The sequence below is a fragment of the Anas acuta genome, chromosome 2 (assembly GCF_963932015.1).
Source record: "Anas acuta chromosome 2, bAnaAcu1.1, whole genome shotgun sequence".
In the NCBI taxonomy this organism is placed as follows: domain Eukaryota; kingdom Metazoa; phylum Chordata; class Aves; order Anseriformes; family Anatidae; genus Anas; species Anas acuta.
In genome coordinates, this window is record NC_088980.1 from 3,280,568 (window position 1) to 3,293,447 (window position 12,880).

Consider the following 12,880-nt stretch of genomic DNA (forward strand, 5'->3'; position numbering starts at 1 on the left):
GACATATTCTGGAAGTGCTCTTTGTATACTGCACTGCTAACAGTAGTTGTGCATGAGGCACATTTGTGGGTAAATGGTAATAATTTGTTTTCCTGAAGTTTCTTCATTCTTTGGTTTCCAATTTTCAAAACGGGAAATAGTGAGAACTTGAAATTCTCCATTTATGTGTAATGACCCTTCAAATTTCAATTTAAAACTAAAAACAGTTTTCTTTTGAACTCTGTCTGCTTTTGTGGAGATGGGGCTATAAATTTGCAATAAAAACAAAACAGAAAATTCTTCTACTAGCCTCCAAATACTGCACCCAGTAGTGTTACTCGTGAGCGCTGTTGACCCTTTCAGTATTGTTTTTTCACCATGACAAACAACAGTCAGGGAATTGATCATTTGTGTATGGTAAGGATAACTTACCCTGCCTGAAGAAGGATGCTTTCAGGATTTCTGAACTAGGCTATAGCTAAAGTTTAGAATAGGCTGAAAAAGGGAGGTGTAAAGGGAAATAATCCGAAGCATGGAAAAAAAATTAGTCTTTCAGTTCTGGTTTTCTGATGACCATTTGTCCGTGTTGCATCCTTCAGCTCTGCCACCACTCTTTAAGGAAGAGCTAAAGAACAAGGAAGCAGAAGAAGGTGGAGATGTCACCCTGCACTGCGAGCTCACCAAGGCTGCTCCAGTGGAGTGGCAGAAGGACCAGAAGATTCTCAAAACCAGCAAGAAATACAAAATGAGGCAGGAAGGGACCCGGGCAGAGCTGGTGATTCATGAAATAGCTGAGGAAGATGCAGGAGACTACACCTGTGTGTGCGGAGAGCACAGGACCACAGCTGTTTTAACAGTACAGGGTAAAACTATCCTGACCCCCTATTTCCTAACTAAAAATGTTTATCCTCTGCTAGCAGGTGTTCGATTTTCCATGTCTGTTTGTTCAACCTTATCAGTTGAATTTCCATTTATTTGAAATAACATTGCCTGTCTTTGGTGACCTTTGATTAGAAAATGGCACTCTATATTCTTCTCTGTCATCCTTTTGTCTTTTCCTTTCCTCGATCACAAACCTGCTGTCCTTTTATCTTTCCCTTCTGATGTTCCTTTCCTAGCATATAAAAACACTGTTCTTTTATCTTTCCTTTCCTGCCTTTGTTTCCTAAAACACAATTCTGCTTTTTCTTTCCCTTTCCTTTCTGGCATTCTCAATGCCTAGCATTTGAATGTAGGGTATAATAGGCAGTATCTAGAATAAGGTTGTGTTAGTTATTTCTTCTGTGCTGAGGTATGTTTATATTGGGTTTTGTGCCCATAACAGCTGTTCTAATGCACAGAGATAGGTTAGCACTGCGAATCTGGTTTTCTAAGTAGGATGTTTTAATTTAGCTTCACAAATGTGGGGTGAGCCATTAAATTTAAGATCTGAGATATCCAACCTTGTTTCCAACAGGTGGAATATCCTGTTATCTCTCCTAGTTAATAGAACCACATATGTGAAGTTCACAAAATTAATTTCAAGGACATAACTTGCAGTGGTTACTAGAATTAAGCAAATGGGGAAAGTATGCTCTGAGGCAGGAGTACAGGCTTGGGATTCAGCATTTGGAGATTTTCTCTGGGGTCAAGAAGCATCTGTGAGCCCTGGCTGAATCTTTTCAAGGGCACCTCAAGGAAGAAGGAACAATGATGAGTTGGAAGGAAGGAGTTGTGCCAACACTCAGAGCTCAGTGGGACTGCTCTGTAAGAAGGAAAGGACATTACAAAGGCCTGAATTTTGTGAAAGACTATCACATATGTGAACTAAGGAGCTCACAGATGATGATCTTGTTTCTTCTTATATGGAAACTGGTAGAAAGTAGGTGTAAATCTCTTGATGAAAGTGCAATTCTGCTAGTAGGAAGCCAGCACAAACCAAAAGGATTAAGGTATATATTCCCAGTAGGATGTTTTCCTTTTTCTTTCCTCTCTTTGTTGCTGATGCTGCCCCTCCATAACCTTCACAACCGTACCCTGTCACTTTCTACTCCCACCCACCCCAGGAGATATCCTCAGTTTGTAATACGTTTTACCTGCATCCTTCAGCTGTGCCTCCATTTTTCCAAGAGGAACTGACCAACAAGGAAGCAGTAGAAGGTGGAACGGCCACTTTGCACTGTGAGCTCAGCAAGGCATCTGCCCCTGTCCAGTGGAAAAAGGGCCATTGCATCCTCACCTCGGGCAACAAGTACAGCATGAGCCAGGAAGACTGTGTCGTGGAGCTGGTAGTTCATGATTTAGATTTGAATGATGCTGGAGATTATACCTGTGTGTGTGGAGATGAGACCACTACAGCTGCCTTAACAGTGACTGGTAAAGTAATCCTTGGGACTGAGGTTCTTCAGACCTTAGAGCTACCCAAGTCTCTGTTGCTGTGGCCTCTTCCCATTCCTTCTCTGTTTGCTTGGGCTTCTGTGTTCCTTTGGATGTAGCTTATGTGCTTCTTCCTACTGTTGGAATATGGAAAATAGTTTCCTGTTGGTATTTCTCCTCCTCCTCTGCGCTGGTTCTTCTCACTGTCCTTGCCCTGATGCAGTGTCCAGGGAAGCTGGGGGAGATTTTCCCATTGTGTTCCACTGGCCTGGATCAGGGTTTAGTAATGCAGCATGCATCCTTTCCCAATGGACTTCAGTGGGTTTTTTTTTAGTAATATTCACTCCCTATGTGGTAATTCTTTTACTCTCCAGCACTGCCTCCAGAATTCAAAACAGACCTGAAGGACCTAGAAGCTGAAGAAAGTGGGACAGCTACGCTGCACTGTGAGCTGACAAAACCTGCTGTGGTGGAGTGGAAGAAAGGGCAGGAGGTGCTCAAAGCAAGCAGCAAATATAAAATGAGACAAGATGGTGCTGTTGCAAAGTTGATTATCCATGATCTGGATGTGGAGGATGCTGGAGATTATACATGTGTGTGTGGAGATCAGCAGACAACAGCCACTTTGACAGTCAATGGTAAAACAAACAAACACTCCATATATATATAAATATATGTGTATAAATATTTTTTTTTCTGGGATACAAAAGCTGTGTTTTATTGTCACTTGGCTCTTGGAGAAGACTCGGCTACGATTCATAAGTAGGGTGTGTAATAGCATGGTCCATACAGCCTGATAGAGTTAGCAGGTAGAAAATGGGAATTGCAGTGCAGAGCTAAGTGCATTTTCTCCGTCTCTTACTTTCAGGGTAGTTGTAATATCTGTCCTACAAGTGGCCTGCCCTAAAAGGGAATCTGAACTCTTACAAGTCCTGCTGGTCTTCAGGACACATCTTCAGCAATCAGAACAACATGTTGGCTATTTTTATAGTGGGAAACATATTCTGCTATTTTTCTGTCATGGATTGGATTAAGTTAGCATACCCTTTGTGGCAAATGTAACTTCTTGAAATCAATTTTTTCTTGTTCTGCAGATAATCCTTTTACCTCCCATGGGGAAATAGCTTTGTACTTCAAATCTACAGCATTGAGATTTAGAGCCATCTGCATATAAGCTCTTTTGGTGTTTCCATTTTCTTTCTACTTTCTCTTTCCCAAACCCCAGCTGCAGTATGTTGCAAGTTATGTTTCTATTTTATAGCCCTACCAGCACTTTTTAAACAAGAGCTTCAGAATACCGAGGCAGAAGAAGGTGGTATGGCAACACTGAGGTGTGAGCTTACCAAACCCAAGGCTCCAGTGGAGTGGAGGAGAGGCGATATTACTCTCTACCCTGGTTTGAAATATGAAATGAAGCAGCAGGGCTCCACTGCTGAACTGGTCATTTATGACTTAGAACTGGATGATTCAGGAGAGTATACCTGCGACTCTGGACATCAGCAGACAACAGCTGCGGTAACCGTACATGGTAGGCAGAATACTGACCCTTGGGTCAATAGAGATGAAGTGAAAGGAACATCTCTTAGTATTCTCTATGGATATTTATTTGTTTTGCTGCTGGTCCATGCCAGTTTACCTATTCTACTCGAGTCTGACCCTTGGTCAGGGTAGAAAGGTTCTGCTTTCAGTATCTGGAGTGATTTGTCATCATCAAAGCAATTTAAAGGTGTCGTGATGTCAAAATGCGATGAACCCCCCTGCCCTATGAATGCAGGAAGCATGGGAATTTGGGAAACAGATAACAGAAGATAAGCTAACAGGCTGATTCTTTTGGTTGTTGATTGCTTCACTAGGCATGAGAGATGCATAACTGGGAGTAATGCCTGATTGAGCTGATAAGAGATGCAACAACTGGTGGATAAATATATTTTTTAACATGAATATGCTGTATTATTACTTGAGGCTTCCAGCCTCAGGTACAAACTTTGAGCGCAAACACCTGCATCCACATCTGTTTTCCTCAGCCCCTTCTACCAATCTGAGCAAGATATAGCCTGAAATCTGTATTTCTTCTTCCATTTATCACTTTAATGTCATCTCTTAATGCACTGCCTCTTCTTGTGTTTTAAATGTTAACTTAATCTTTTATATGTTGGTAGAAGTTTTATTTGGGGCATGTTGGGGAAGAAGGAATATTCTTAGCTCAATATTGCAAACTCTCAGGCTTTTATTGAAGAACAAGGGTTCATGTAGGAAAGAGCATGTCCCACTGTGTCTTGGTGGTTTTTGAATAAAAGATCCCTAGCTGGCACAGAGAGACATCCACAGGAAACTCTGACTACTTCAGGCAGCACACCAGGCTGTTCTGGGGGCCACTCTTTTTCTAACTTCACCATCTGTCCTCAGATCTTGGTTCATATAATGCTTCAAGAAAGGTGCTACCAAGAACAAGAACTGCAGGCCAAGGATTGTGGAATCGTTAGAACAGGCTGTTTCTGCAGAATGATGGTAGGATTGGATCCTTTTTGGACTCAAACGCTCTTAAAACATTTCCCTCTCAAATTTTGCAGCACTACCTGTCACATTTAAGCAACCCCTTCAAAATAAGGAATCAGAGGAAGGAAGTACAGCTACTTTCTGCTGTGAGCTATCAAAACCCAATGCCTCAGTAGAATGGAAGAAAGGAGGAGTGGTGCTGCAACCCAGCCAGAAGTATGAAATGAGACAAAGGGAATGCCTGGTAGAGCTCTTAATACATAATCTCAAATTAGAAGATACAGGAGAATACAGCTGTGATACTGGGGATCAGGAAGCAAAAGCGTCTTTAAATGTGAAAGGTATGTGGTGTGAGCAGACTCAAAAAGCAGTAGATTGCATCTAACGCAAGGCAGCATTCTGAACGTGATGATTTTGAACTACATGTTCTTTTTTCTTTATAAATATTTTCATTTTCATGAATGGAAAAGGATGATACTTCGTTCTTCCAGTGCTGTATTTAAGTCTTGGGTTCTAAGAAGAAATACTTTTTGGCTTTACAGTTGGAGAGAAATTAAAGAAAGAATAATGTTTTAGCATAACTTCTGGACATTTCACATGATATGTGGTTTAAGTATTTCAAAAAAGATTTTCTTCCAAATCCTGGAATGAGATTTACAATGACCTTCCTGATCTGTCAAGGCTGTCCGCGGAGTTGTCAACTGATTTACTCCTGAGATCTTTGTGAGTTCAACTGAAGGATAAATCCATTCAAGGAGTTGAACCCTGGGAAGGATTTGAGTCAAGGAGCAAAGAAAAGAAATGTTATAAGTGCAGATGGCTGCTTCTGATGCAGAAAGATCTGCTACCAGCTCCAGGCAAATTAGAAAACATGGATCCTGCCTAGGAATCTAGCACCTGCAAACAGTATCTTGTTTCCCCAAGGTTCATCTATCTATGCTGTTCAGGACTTAACTCTGTCTTGAATAAAAGCTTCTATTCTTGTTGTTTTCTTTTTTCTTTAGCCCTACCAGTTCTTTTCAAAAGGGAGCTTAAGGACAAGGAAGTTGAAGAAGGAGCTGCAGTGAAATTCCAGTGTGAGCTGACAAAGGAAAATGCGACTGTGGAGTGGAGGAAAGGCACCATGGAGCTCTTCTCGTGTGCCAAATATGAAATTAAATTAAGTGGTTGCACAGCTGAACTGGTGATCCATAATGTAGAACCAGAAGATGCCTCCGATTATACGTGTGATACAGGAGACCAGCAGAGCACAGCAGTCCTCAGAGTGAATGGTTAGCATTGCATCCCAGTGGAACAGAAGTTCAAAGGGATTTGCGGAATTGTGTAGATGGTATTCTGTTATTTGTTGGTTAATCAGGCTCCCAAAAAGTAAGATAAAGAGGAAAGGCTTAGGAGGTGCCCAGTTATTTACCAGTATAAAGAAAATAAGATCTTATGGGACAGGATTTGTAGAATAGCTATTTAAGCCTGTAAAGCACACTGTATTGCTCTGATCCTTGGATAGTGGTAAAACATCATGGGAGTGTTGGAAATTCTAATAGATCTTTATTTCTGGCACTTAGCATTTATTGCTTGTTCACTTGGATCAATATCTAATTGTAGGACATTTACTAAAAGCATTTTAAAACATCTACTGCTTTCAATTTTTGTAATGTCCTTCCATGAAGATCCTGAGAACACTGTGTTTAAACAAACCAGGAGTAATGTCTGTGATTAATTGTCATCTGTGAAGTGTTTGTGGTTGTCTCTGACTGTTAGGTGGAACTTGTGGCTTTGATCTAAGCCACAACGTTTCAAGCTATATCCTGTGGGCTGGATCTGACCCAGGAAGCAGCTCCTGCCTCCGCTGTGAGTCCCGTGCTTGCTTTATATGCAATTTTCTGAGCCTCTCCTTCTCTGGATATGCAGAATTAAAAAAAAAATAATAAATAAATAAATGTTATAATAATCATATAACCACATAATGCAAATTTGTTCTGCAGCTTCAGACCCTGGGTGACTTGTGCTGAGTTGTCCAGACCTGAGCATTCATTTGTACATTGAAGACAATGTTCATGTGTTAATTGTCTTTTGCACTTTGCAGCCATCAAGCCCCAGCTGAGGCAGCAGCTGAAGAATGAAGAAGTGGAAGTGGGAGGAACAGCCAAGCTGCGCTGTGAGATTTCCATAAGCAAAGCAGAAGTGGAGTGGAGGAAAGATGGAGTCCTGCTTCACTCGAGTTCCAAGTATGAAATGTGGCAGCACGGCACCGTCCGTGAGCTGCGTGTTCACCACTTGGAGCCCAGTGATGCTGGCGAATATTCCTGCAAGGCTGGAGACGAGACAACCTCTGCAAAACTGACTGTGAAAGGCAAGAGACATTTCCTGGGGCAAGGGGATTTTCACTTTAAGATGCTAAGATTTTACAACATAGTTGATGCTATTGTGATAAATGCACACAGAGTGCAGGAAGGGCACCATGAAGCAATATAAAATCTTATGGTGTAAGAATGTACAGAAGCAAAGATTCACTTGGTGGGCAGGAGAAGATAAGGCAGCTGAAATTTTTGATTCAGGGCTTGAAATATTTTGTTGACATCGTGTGCATGTGAGTGAACAGATGGTTCATCCATCCTTAGCTTCTAGTCACATGGCAGCTGCATCTGGCCTTAATGTCATTGCAGATAGAGCTTGCATTCAAGTTGGACCACTAGTCTGGAACAACCACCCTACAGGCTCATCCATATTATAGATACTCTGCCTGCTATGCCCAGCTGCACCATTTTTCATGCAGAGTGACCTCAGTTGTATAGATCTGTGCTGTGTTTGCTCAGATGGAGACTGCGCTGCTTCTCTTTCAGTATTCTCCATCAGGTTCAGGGCACAAGCAAGGTATTGCCAGCTGTGTGTGTGATCTTTGCACTTATCTACGGTTGTCAAACTGTTCTAGAAGCAGGACTCAAGCAAACCAAAGCACAAATGTCCTGTGCTCCCACTAACTCAGTAAGCCATTCTGAGAGCACCATGCCATCCAGATATCCAGCCAGTTTGGAGCACCAGCACGGTATTTCTGTTTGCAAAAAGACAGAAAGACAGCAGAGGGATCACTTTTTAATGCTATTCTGTGAAGATATCTAAGTGCAAATGTAATAAATTTGCATACTGATTTTGGAATCTGGCATTCAAGTCTAATCCAACCAATTACAGTATCAAACATAATTACAAAAATCAATAGGCAGTGCATCTCTGAGACAGAGCAAGCAATAAAGCCACTAACTGAGAGATATTGCCACATACACTGAAAGCAGTCAAACAGCAGAATTTGAAAGGTACTTTAAAAGTCTGTGATATCTTTGTCCTTGGAGGTATTTAGAGGTCAGCTGGACAAGGCTCTGAGCAATCTGCTGTGAGCTGGCTCTGATTGGACCAGATGAGTGCCAGATGTCCCCTCCAGCCCGTATTATTCTCTGATTCTGTGATTTGATCCATGTTTTTCCTGTGTTGACTACTAACTGGGCTGTTTGCAGAGCCTGACGTGACCATTGTGAGTGGCCTGAAGGACATGGTGGTATTCGAAGGGGATGATGTCACCTTTCAGTGCCAGGTTTCTCATGAGAATGCAAGGGATGTTGAATGGAAGCTACAGGATGTTGCTCTGCAAAATAATGAAATGAATGAGATCTCGGTGGAAAAGGGAAAGATCCACAGGCTGACATTAAGGAAGGTGACAGAGCAGGACATTGGCACTATCGCTTTCCGAGTGGGACCACATGTGTGTACAGCAGAGCTCACAGTAAAAGGTAAGGCACCCTGTGATGTGCTGAAGAAACAAGATTGGTGAGAACAGGTGACGTTTTGTTTTTGTGTATGTTAATAGGAAATTTAAGGCCACTATTCACTTCTTGTTAGCTTATGTTAATAGGGTGCTTGGGCTTCAGAGTGCACATGATGCACTAATGTGCTCTTCTGTGGTGCAACCACTATGGATCCAAAGTGGAGAAACCACCAGTTTCATGGTCCTGAAGCTGACTGTGTTTCTTTCTCTAAACACTGTTTTCAGTAAATTCTCAGCCAAACATTTTTCTCCTTTCCTATTTGAAACTGTTGGTCTGATCAAAGTCCCCATCCCATCTGAACTGACCAAAGCATCTCTGAAGATTGTGATCAGTGCTTCCAGTAACTTCACAAAATATTTCTGACTGGGTTTCATCAGAAATCCATTCACTTGTTTTAATGTCCCAGAATATTATACAGAATTTAAAGTATATTTTAATACTTTACTGTTCAGCTGTAGGTTTACAACTGTAGAGAAACAAAATAAATAAAACTGTAAGTTCCTTTACTGCATTTGTAATTTCAGTGCCACCTCCAGTCTTTAAGGAGAAATTACAGAGCACAGAATTGCAGGAAGAAGAAACTGCCACCTTCCACTGTGAGGTCTCCCAGCCTAATGTTGCAGTGCAGTGGAAGAAAGGTGCCCAGGTGATTTCCCCAAGCTCCAAATATGAAATCAGGCAAGAGGGAACAATCCATACTTTAAAGATTTATCACTTAAAACCAGAAGACTCAGGCAAATACACGTGTGATAATGGAAACGAGCAAACGACGGCCACTTTAACTGTTAAAGGTAGGTTGTTTTGTTTTAAGACAAGAAGTTTTTTCCACTTTCTTGGTTGAGTGCTTGTGAGAAGGCAGTGCTGTCATTGACTTCAGATCTGCTTTTCTGACGTAAAGCAGCTGAGTCCTTTTGCTTTCAGAAGTTAAGTCTGGTAGTTCCAAGCTTAGTAACTGTTTCCACAAGTCTAGACCCAAGACCTTCTTTGTTGTCACTCAGAAAATCAAGGCAGGAGCTAAAATTAGCATGACACCATCCTCTCCTATGTCCCCTGCAAGCACCTCCTTATCTTTCTCTTCTATATACATCTGCCACCCAGTTCCTATGAATGCACTATAATTCCTATAACCCCAACTCCTTCCCTTATAAATCCCATTTCAGCATTATCTGTGGAGCCACCAAGGTTCTTCTAGACAACTAGATTTGTGAAACGGAAGTTCTACACATGGCAGATTGTAAATCAACCTACCAAAACTCTGTCTTGACCCATCACTGTTACATTTCAATGCAGAGACATCAAACTTTAATTCCTTTTCTGGGTCCAGCTTCCAAATGAGAAGCATTGTGGAATGTTATTTTTCTGTGCACCCTTGTAAACGCCCAGGAACTTAGATATCAAGCATAGGATTTTGAGTTGTGGCTTTGGTGTACCCATTTGGAGTTACATGCACTTAGATGCTCAAGAGTCCGTATCTGTGACCACTCCCATGTAAAGTGAACATATTTCCAGAGGTTTTCAGCATGTGCATTCCTTGTTTGGTTTTTAAAGTCTTTGAGTTTTATCAAATTTGGAAAGGTCCTACAGTTTCACTAAATGTAAGACAAAGTCATCAATGAAGCAAGCTTTTCCTCTGATTTCTCTTGGTTTAGCTTTACCAGTAATCTTCACGCAACCGCTCCAGAACCAGCAAGCTGAAGAAGGTGGCACCGTCACTTTGAGTTGTGAAATCTCAAAACCAAATGCCACTGTGCAGTGGAAGAAGGCTGGGACAGTGCTGCGACCAAGTGACAAGTACAAGATGCGCCAGTCTGGGTCTGTGGCTGAGCTAACAATTCGCAACTTGAGGGAAGCTGATGCTGGGGAATACATGTGCGATACAGGGGACCAGCAAACCACCGCAGTTGTGCACGTGAAAGGTAGGGCTGGACATGGGAAAATGTAGTATGGAGATCGTTGCTATGGCAGTGGCACATGATTAAGTAATTTGACAGTTAGACATTGCCCTGTGACCAGAGGGATTTCAAAGACAAGGGTGATTTCAAAGGCATCAGAACTGCAGCAGTTATTTCAGGGGAATCAGAAATGGGTCTTTAGTCAATGGTTTAATGTTAACATCACCTACTAAAATCTGTTGACAATGTTTTCACAATACATATATTGCATATAAATGTGTCTGTGATTTATATACACAATATAGTATAACGTGCATACTTTTTAGATTATCACATTTATGTACATAATACATATGCACACATAAATGCATATATAATGCATATGTAAGAGTAACGTATCACACTATGTATGCCCATACATGTAGTGTCTAGTGCCTTGTGGCCATTAGTTCTTTCAAATAACAGAGTGCTGTCAAGAATGAGCATAACAAAATGTTTAACCTAGGAAAATAGGAGGCTTCACTTGAAAATAGATATCAAACTCTGTTGACCTTTTCATAAAGAACCAGCAGCAACCATAGTGGAGATGCTGAAGGACGTCACTTCATATGAAGGAGAAGATGCAGTGTTTGAATGCAGGCTGTCGCGAGAAACAACCCAGGATGCTCAGTGGTTCCTGGGAGATGTTCCCTTGCAATCCAACGAAATGAATGAGATCAGAGTCCAAGGGACACGTCACACTTTGATCCTGAGAAAGGTGACACTAGAAGACTGCGGGCCTATCAGTTTCAAAGTTGGGCAGCATACCTCAGGAGCACAGCTAACTGTCAAAGGTGAGCAGCTTCCTAGGAAGAAGGGTTTAGGAGCTACTGGTAAGCACGGCTGATATTGCCTTAGTTTCTGGTGGTGTGTATGTGGGAGCAAGGGTCTCTGGAAATCTTGGAAGATTCAGTTAAAATAATTTAGGCATTGAAGATTTAGACATGCACATCTGAGCTAGTTATTTTAGACCTTTTCACAGTCTGTAGAGCAAAGCAGACATCCTCTGAGGACCACCCAACTTATCCTGAAACAAGCATCTAAGATATGTCATAATCAATGCTGAAGAACGTCAAGAATATTCTCTGAATTAATTTCCCACTCAGGATGTTTTCAGAAACTTGCTCTGATAAACCTTTCATTAAATTCTATAGAATGATTTTGAAAGGTTGGCTGTCAATACTTATCTTGTTTGTTGCCCTTTTATCATGTTCAAAGTACAACTCTGGGCACTCAGTTCTGATCTGGGGCAGTGCCGGATTCCCCATTTGCAGCAGTGTCTGTACCGTCTTCCCCACAGTTGCTCCAGTCACCTTTGTAAAGGCCCTGCACAATTTGGAGCTGCAGGAGGGCAGCACGGCTCAACTGTGCTGCGAGGTGTCCAAGCCTGACATCCCCGTGGAGTGGAAGAAAGGCACATCTGTGATCCACTCCAGCCAGAAGTGCAGCATCAAGCGGGAGGGGAACGTGCACACGCTGGTCATTCACGATTTGAACCGTGAGGACTCGGGAGAATACAGCTGCCACACAGCTGATGGGAAGACCACAGCCAAGCTAGAAGTTAAAGGTATGATTTTCTCTTTGCTCAGCAGTTGCGAGACCACAGCTGGAGGAGTACATTCTCTTTCTTGGAGCTCACCAGTACAAGAAAGACATTGAGGTACTGGAGCAAGTGCAGCAGAAGGACTGGAGAACTTGAAGTAGGACTAGAGGGAATGACCTCAAGTTGTGCCAGGGGAGGTTCAGGTTGGAAATGAGGAGACATTTCTGCTCAGAAAGAGCAGTCAGGCATTGGGACAGGTTGCCCAGGGAGGTGGTGGAGTCACTGTCCCTGGGGGTATTCAAGGAAAGGTTGGACGTGGTGCTTAGGGACATGATTTAGTGGGGTGATATTGGTACTGGGTGATGGTTTGACCAGATGATCCTGAAGGTCTTTTCCAAGCTTAATAATTCTAAGTATAAGGAAAGGCAGGGACAGATGATTTTGTTCAGTTTGGAGAAAAGAAAAGAGAAAAGAGGGACCTCATTGCTGTATGCAACTACCTAATGGGGGTCTATAGAGAAGAGAGAGACAGACTTTTCTTGGGATACCCAGCAAACAGATGAGGGGCAACAAGTACAAGCTGCATCAAAAGAAATTTGTATATATATATTTATATTTTATTAGGAAGACTAGGATAAAAAACAAGCAACCTTTCACAATGAAGGGGTGGTCATTTTGGGGGCTTCAAAAATGAATATTGAAGTTAGGCGGGAATTTTTTTTGCAGAAAAAAAAAAAAGAGAGAAAATAAACTTTAGAATA

At 41.9% G+C, this 12,880-nt stretch overlaps 1 protein-coding gene across 27 annotated transcripts in view; it reads left to right on the top strand.

Moving 5' to 3' along the window:
- OBSCN (obscurin, cytoskeletal calmodulin and titin-interacting RhoGEF) overlaps nt 1-12,880 on the top strand; it is a 188,970-nt gene that overhangs the window by 93,785 nt on the left and 82,305 nt on the right. For 15 of the 27 annotated variants that reach the window (XM_068673255.1, XM_068673234.1, XM_068673235.1 and 12 more), the window contains 12 exons: nt 579-842; nt 2,068-2,334; nt 2,709-2,972; nt 3,596-3,862; nt 4,905-5,171; nt 5,835-6,101; nt 6,914-7,180; nt 8,337-8,609; nt 9,170-9,436; nt 10,295-10,561; nt 11,101-11,370; nt 11,877-12,143. In XM_068673255.1, coding sequence (XP_068529356.1) covers nt 579-842; nt 2,068-2,334; nt 2,709-2,972; nt 3,596-3,862; nt 4,905-5,171; nt 5,835-6,101; nt 6,914-7,180; nt 8,337-8,609; nt 9,170-9,436; nt 10,295-10,561; nt 11,101-11,370; nt 11,877-12,143 — 3,207 coding nt within the window. The remainder of the gene's footprint in view (nt 1-578; nt 843-2,067; nt 2,335-2,708; nt 2,973-3,595; nt 3,863-4,904; nt 5,172-5,834; nt 6,102-6,913; nt 7,181-8,336; nt 8,610-9,169; nt 9,437-10,294; nt 10,562-11,100; nt 11,371-11,876; nt 12,144-12,880) is intronic. The other 12 variants (XM_068673257.1, XM_068673258.1, XM_068673259.1 and 9 more) reach the window with 7 other exon arrangements.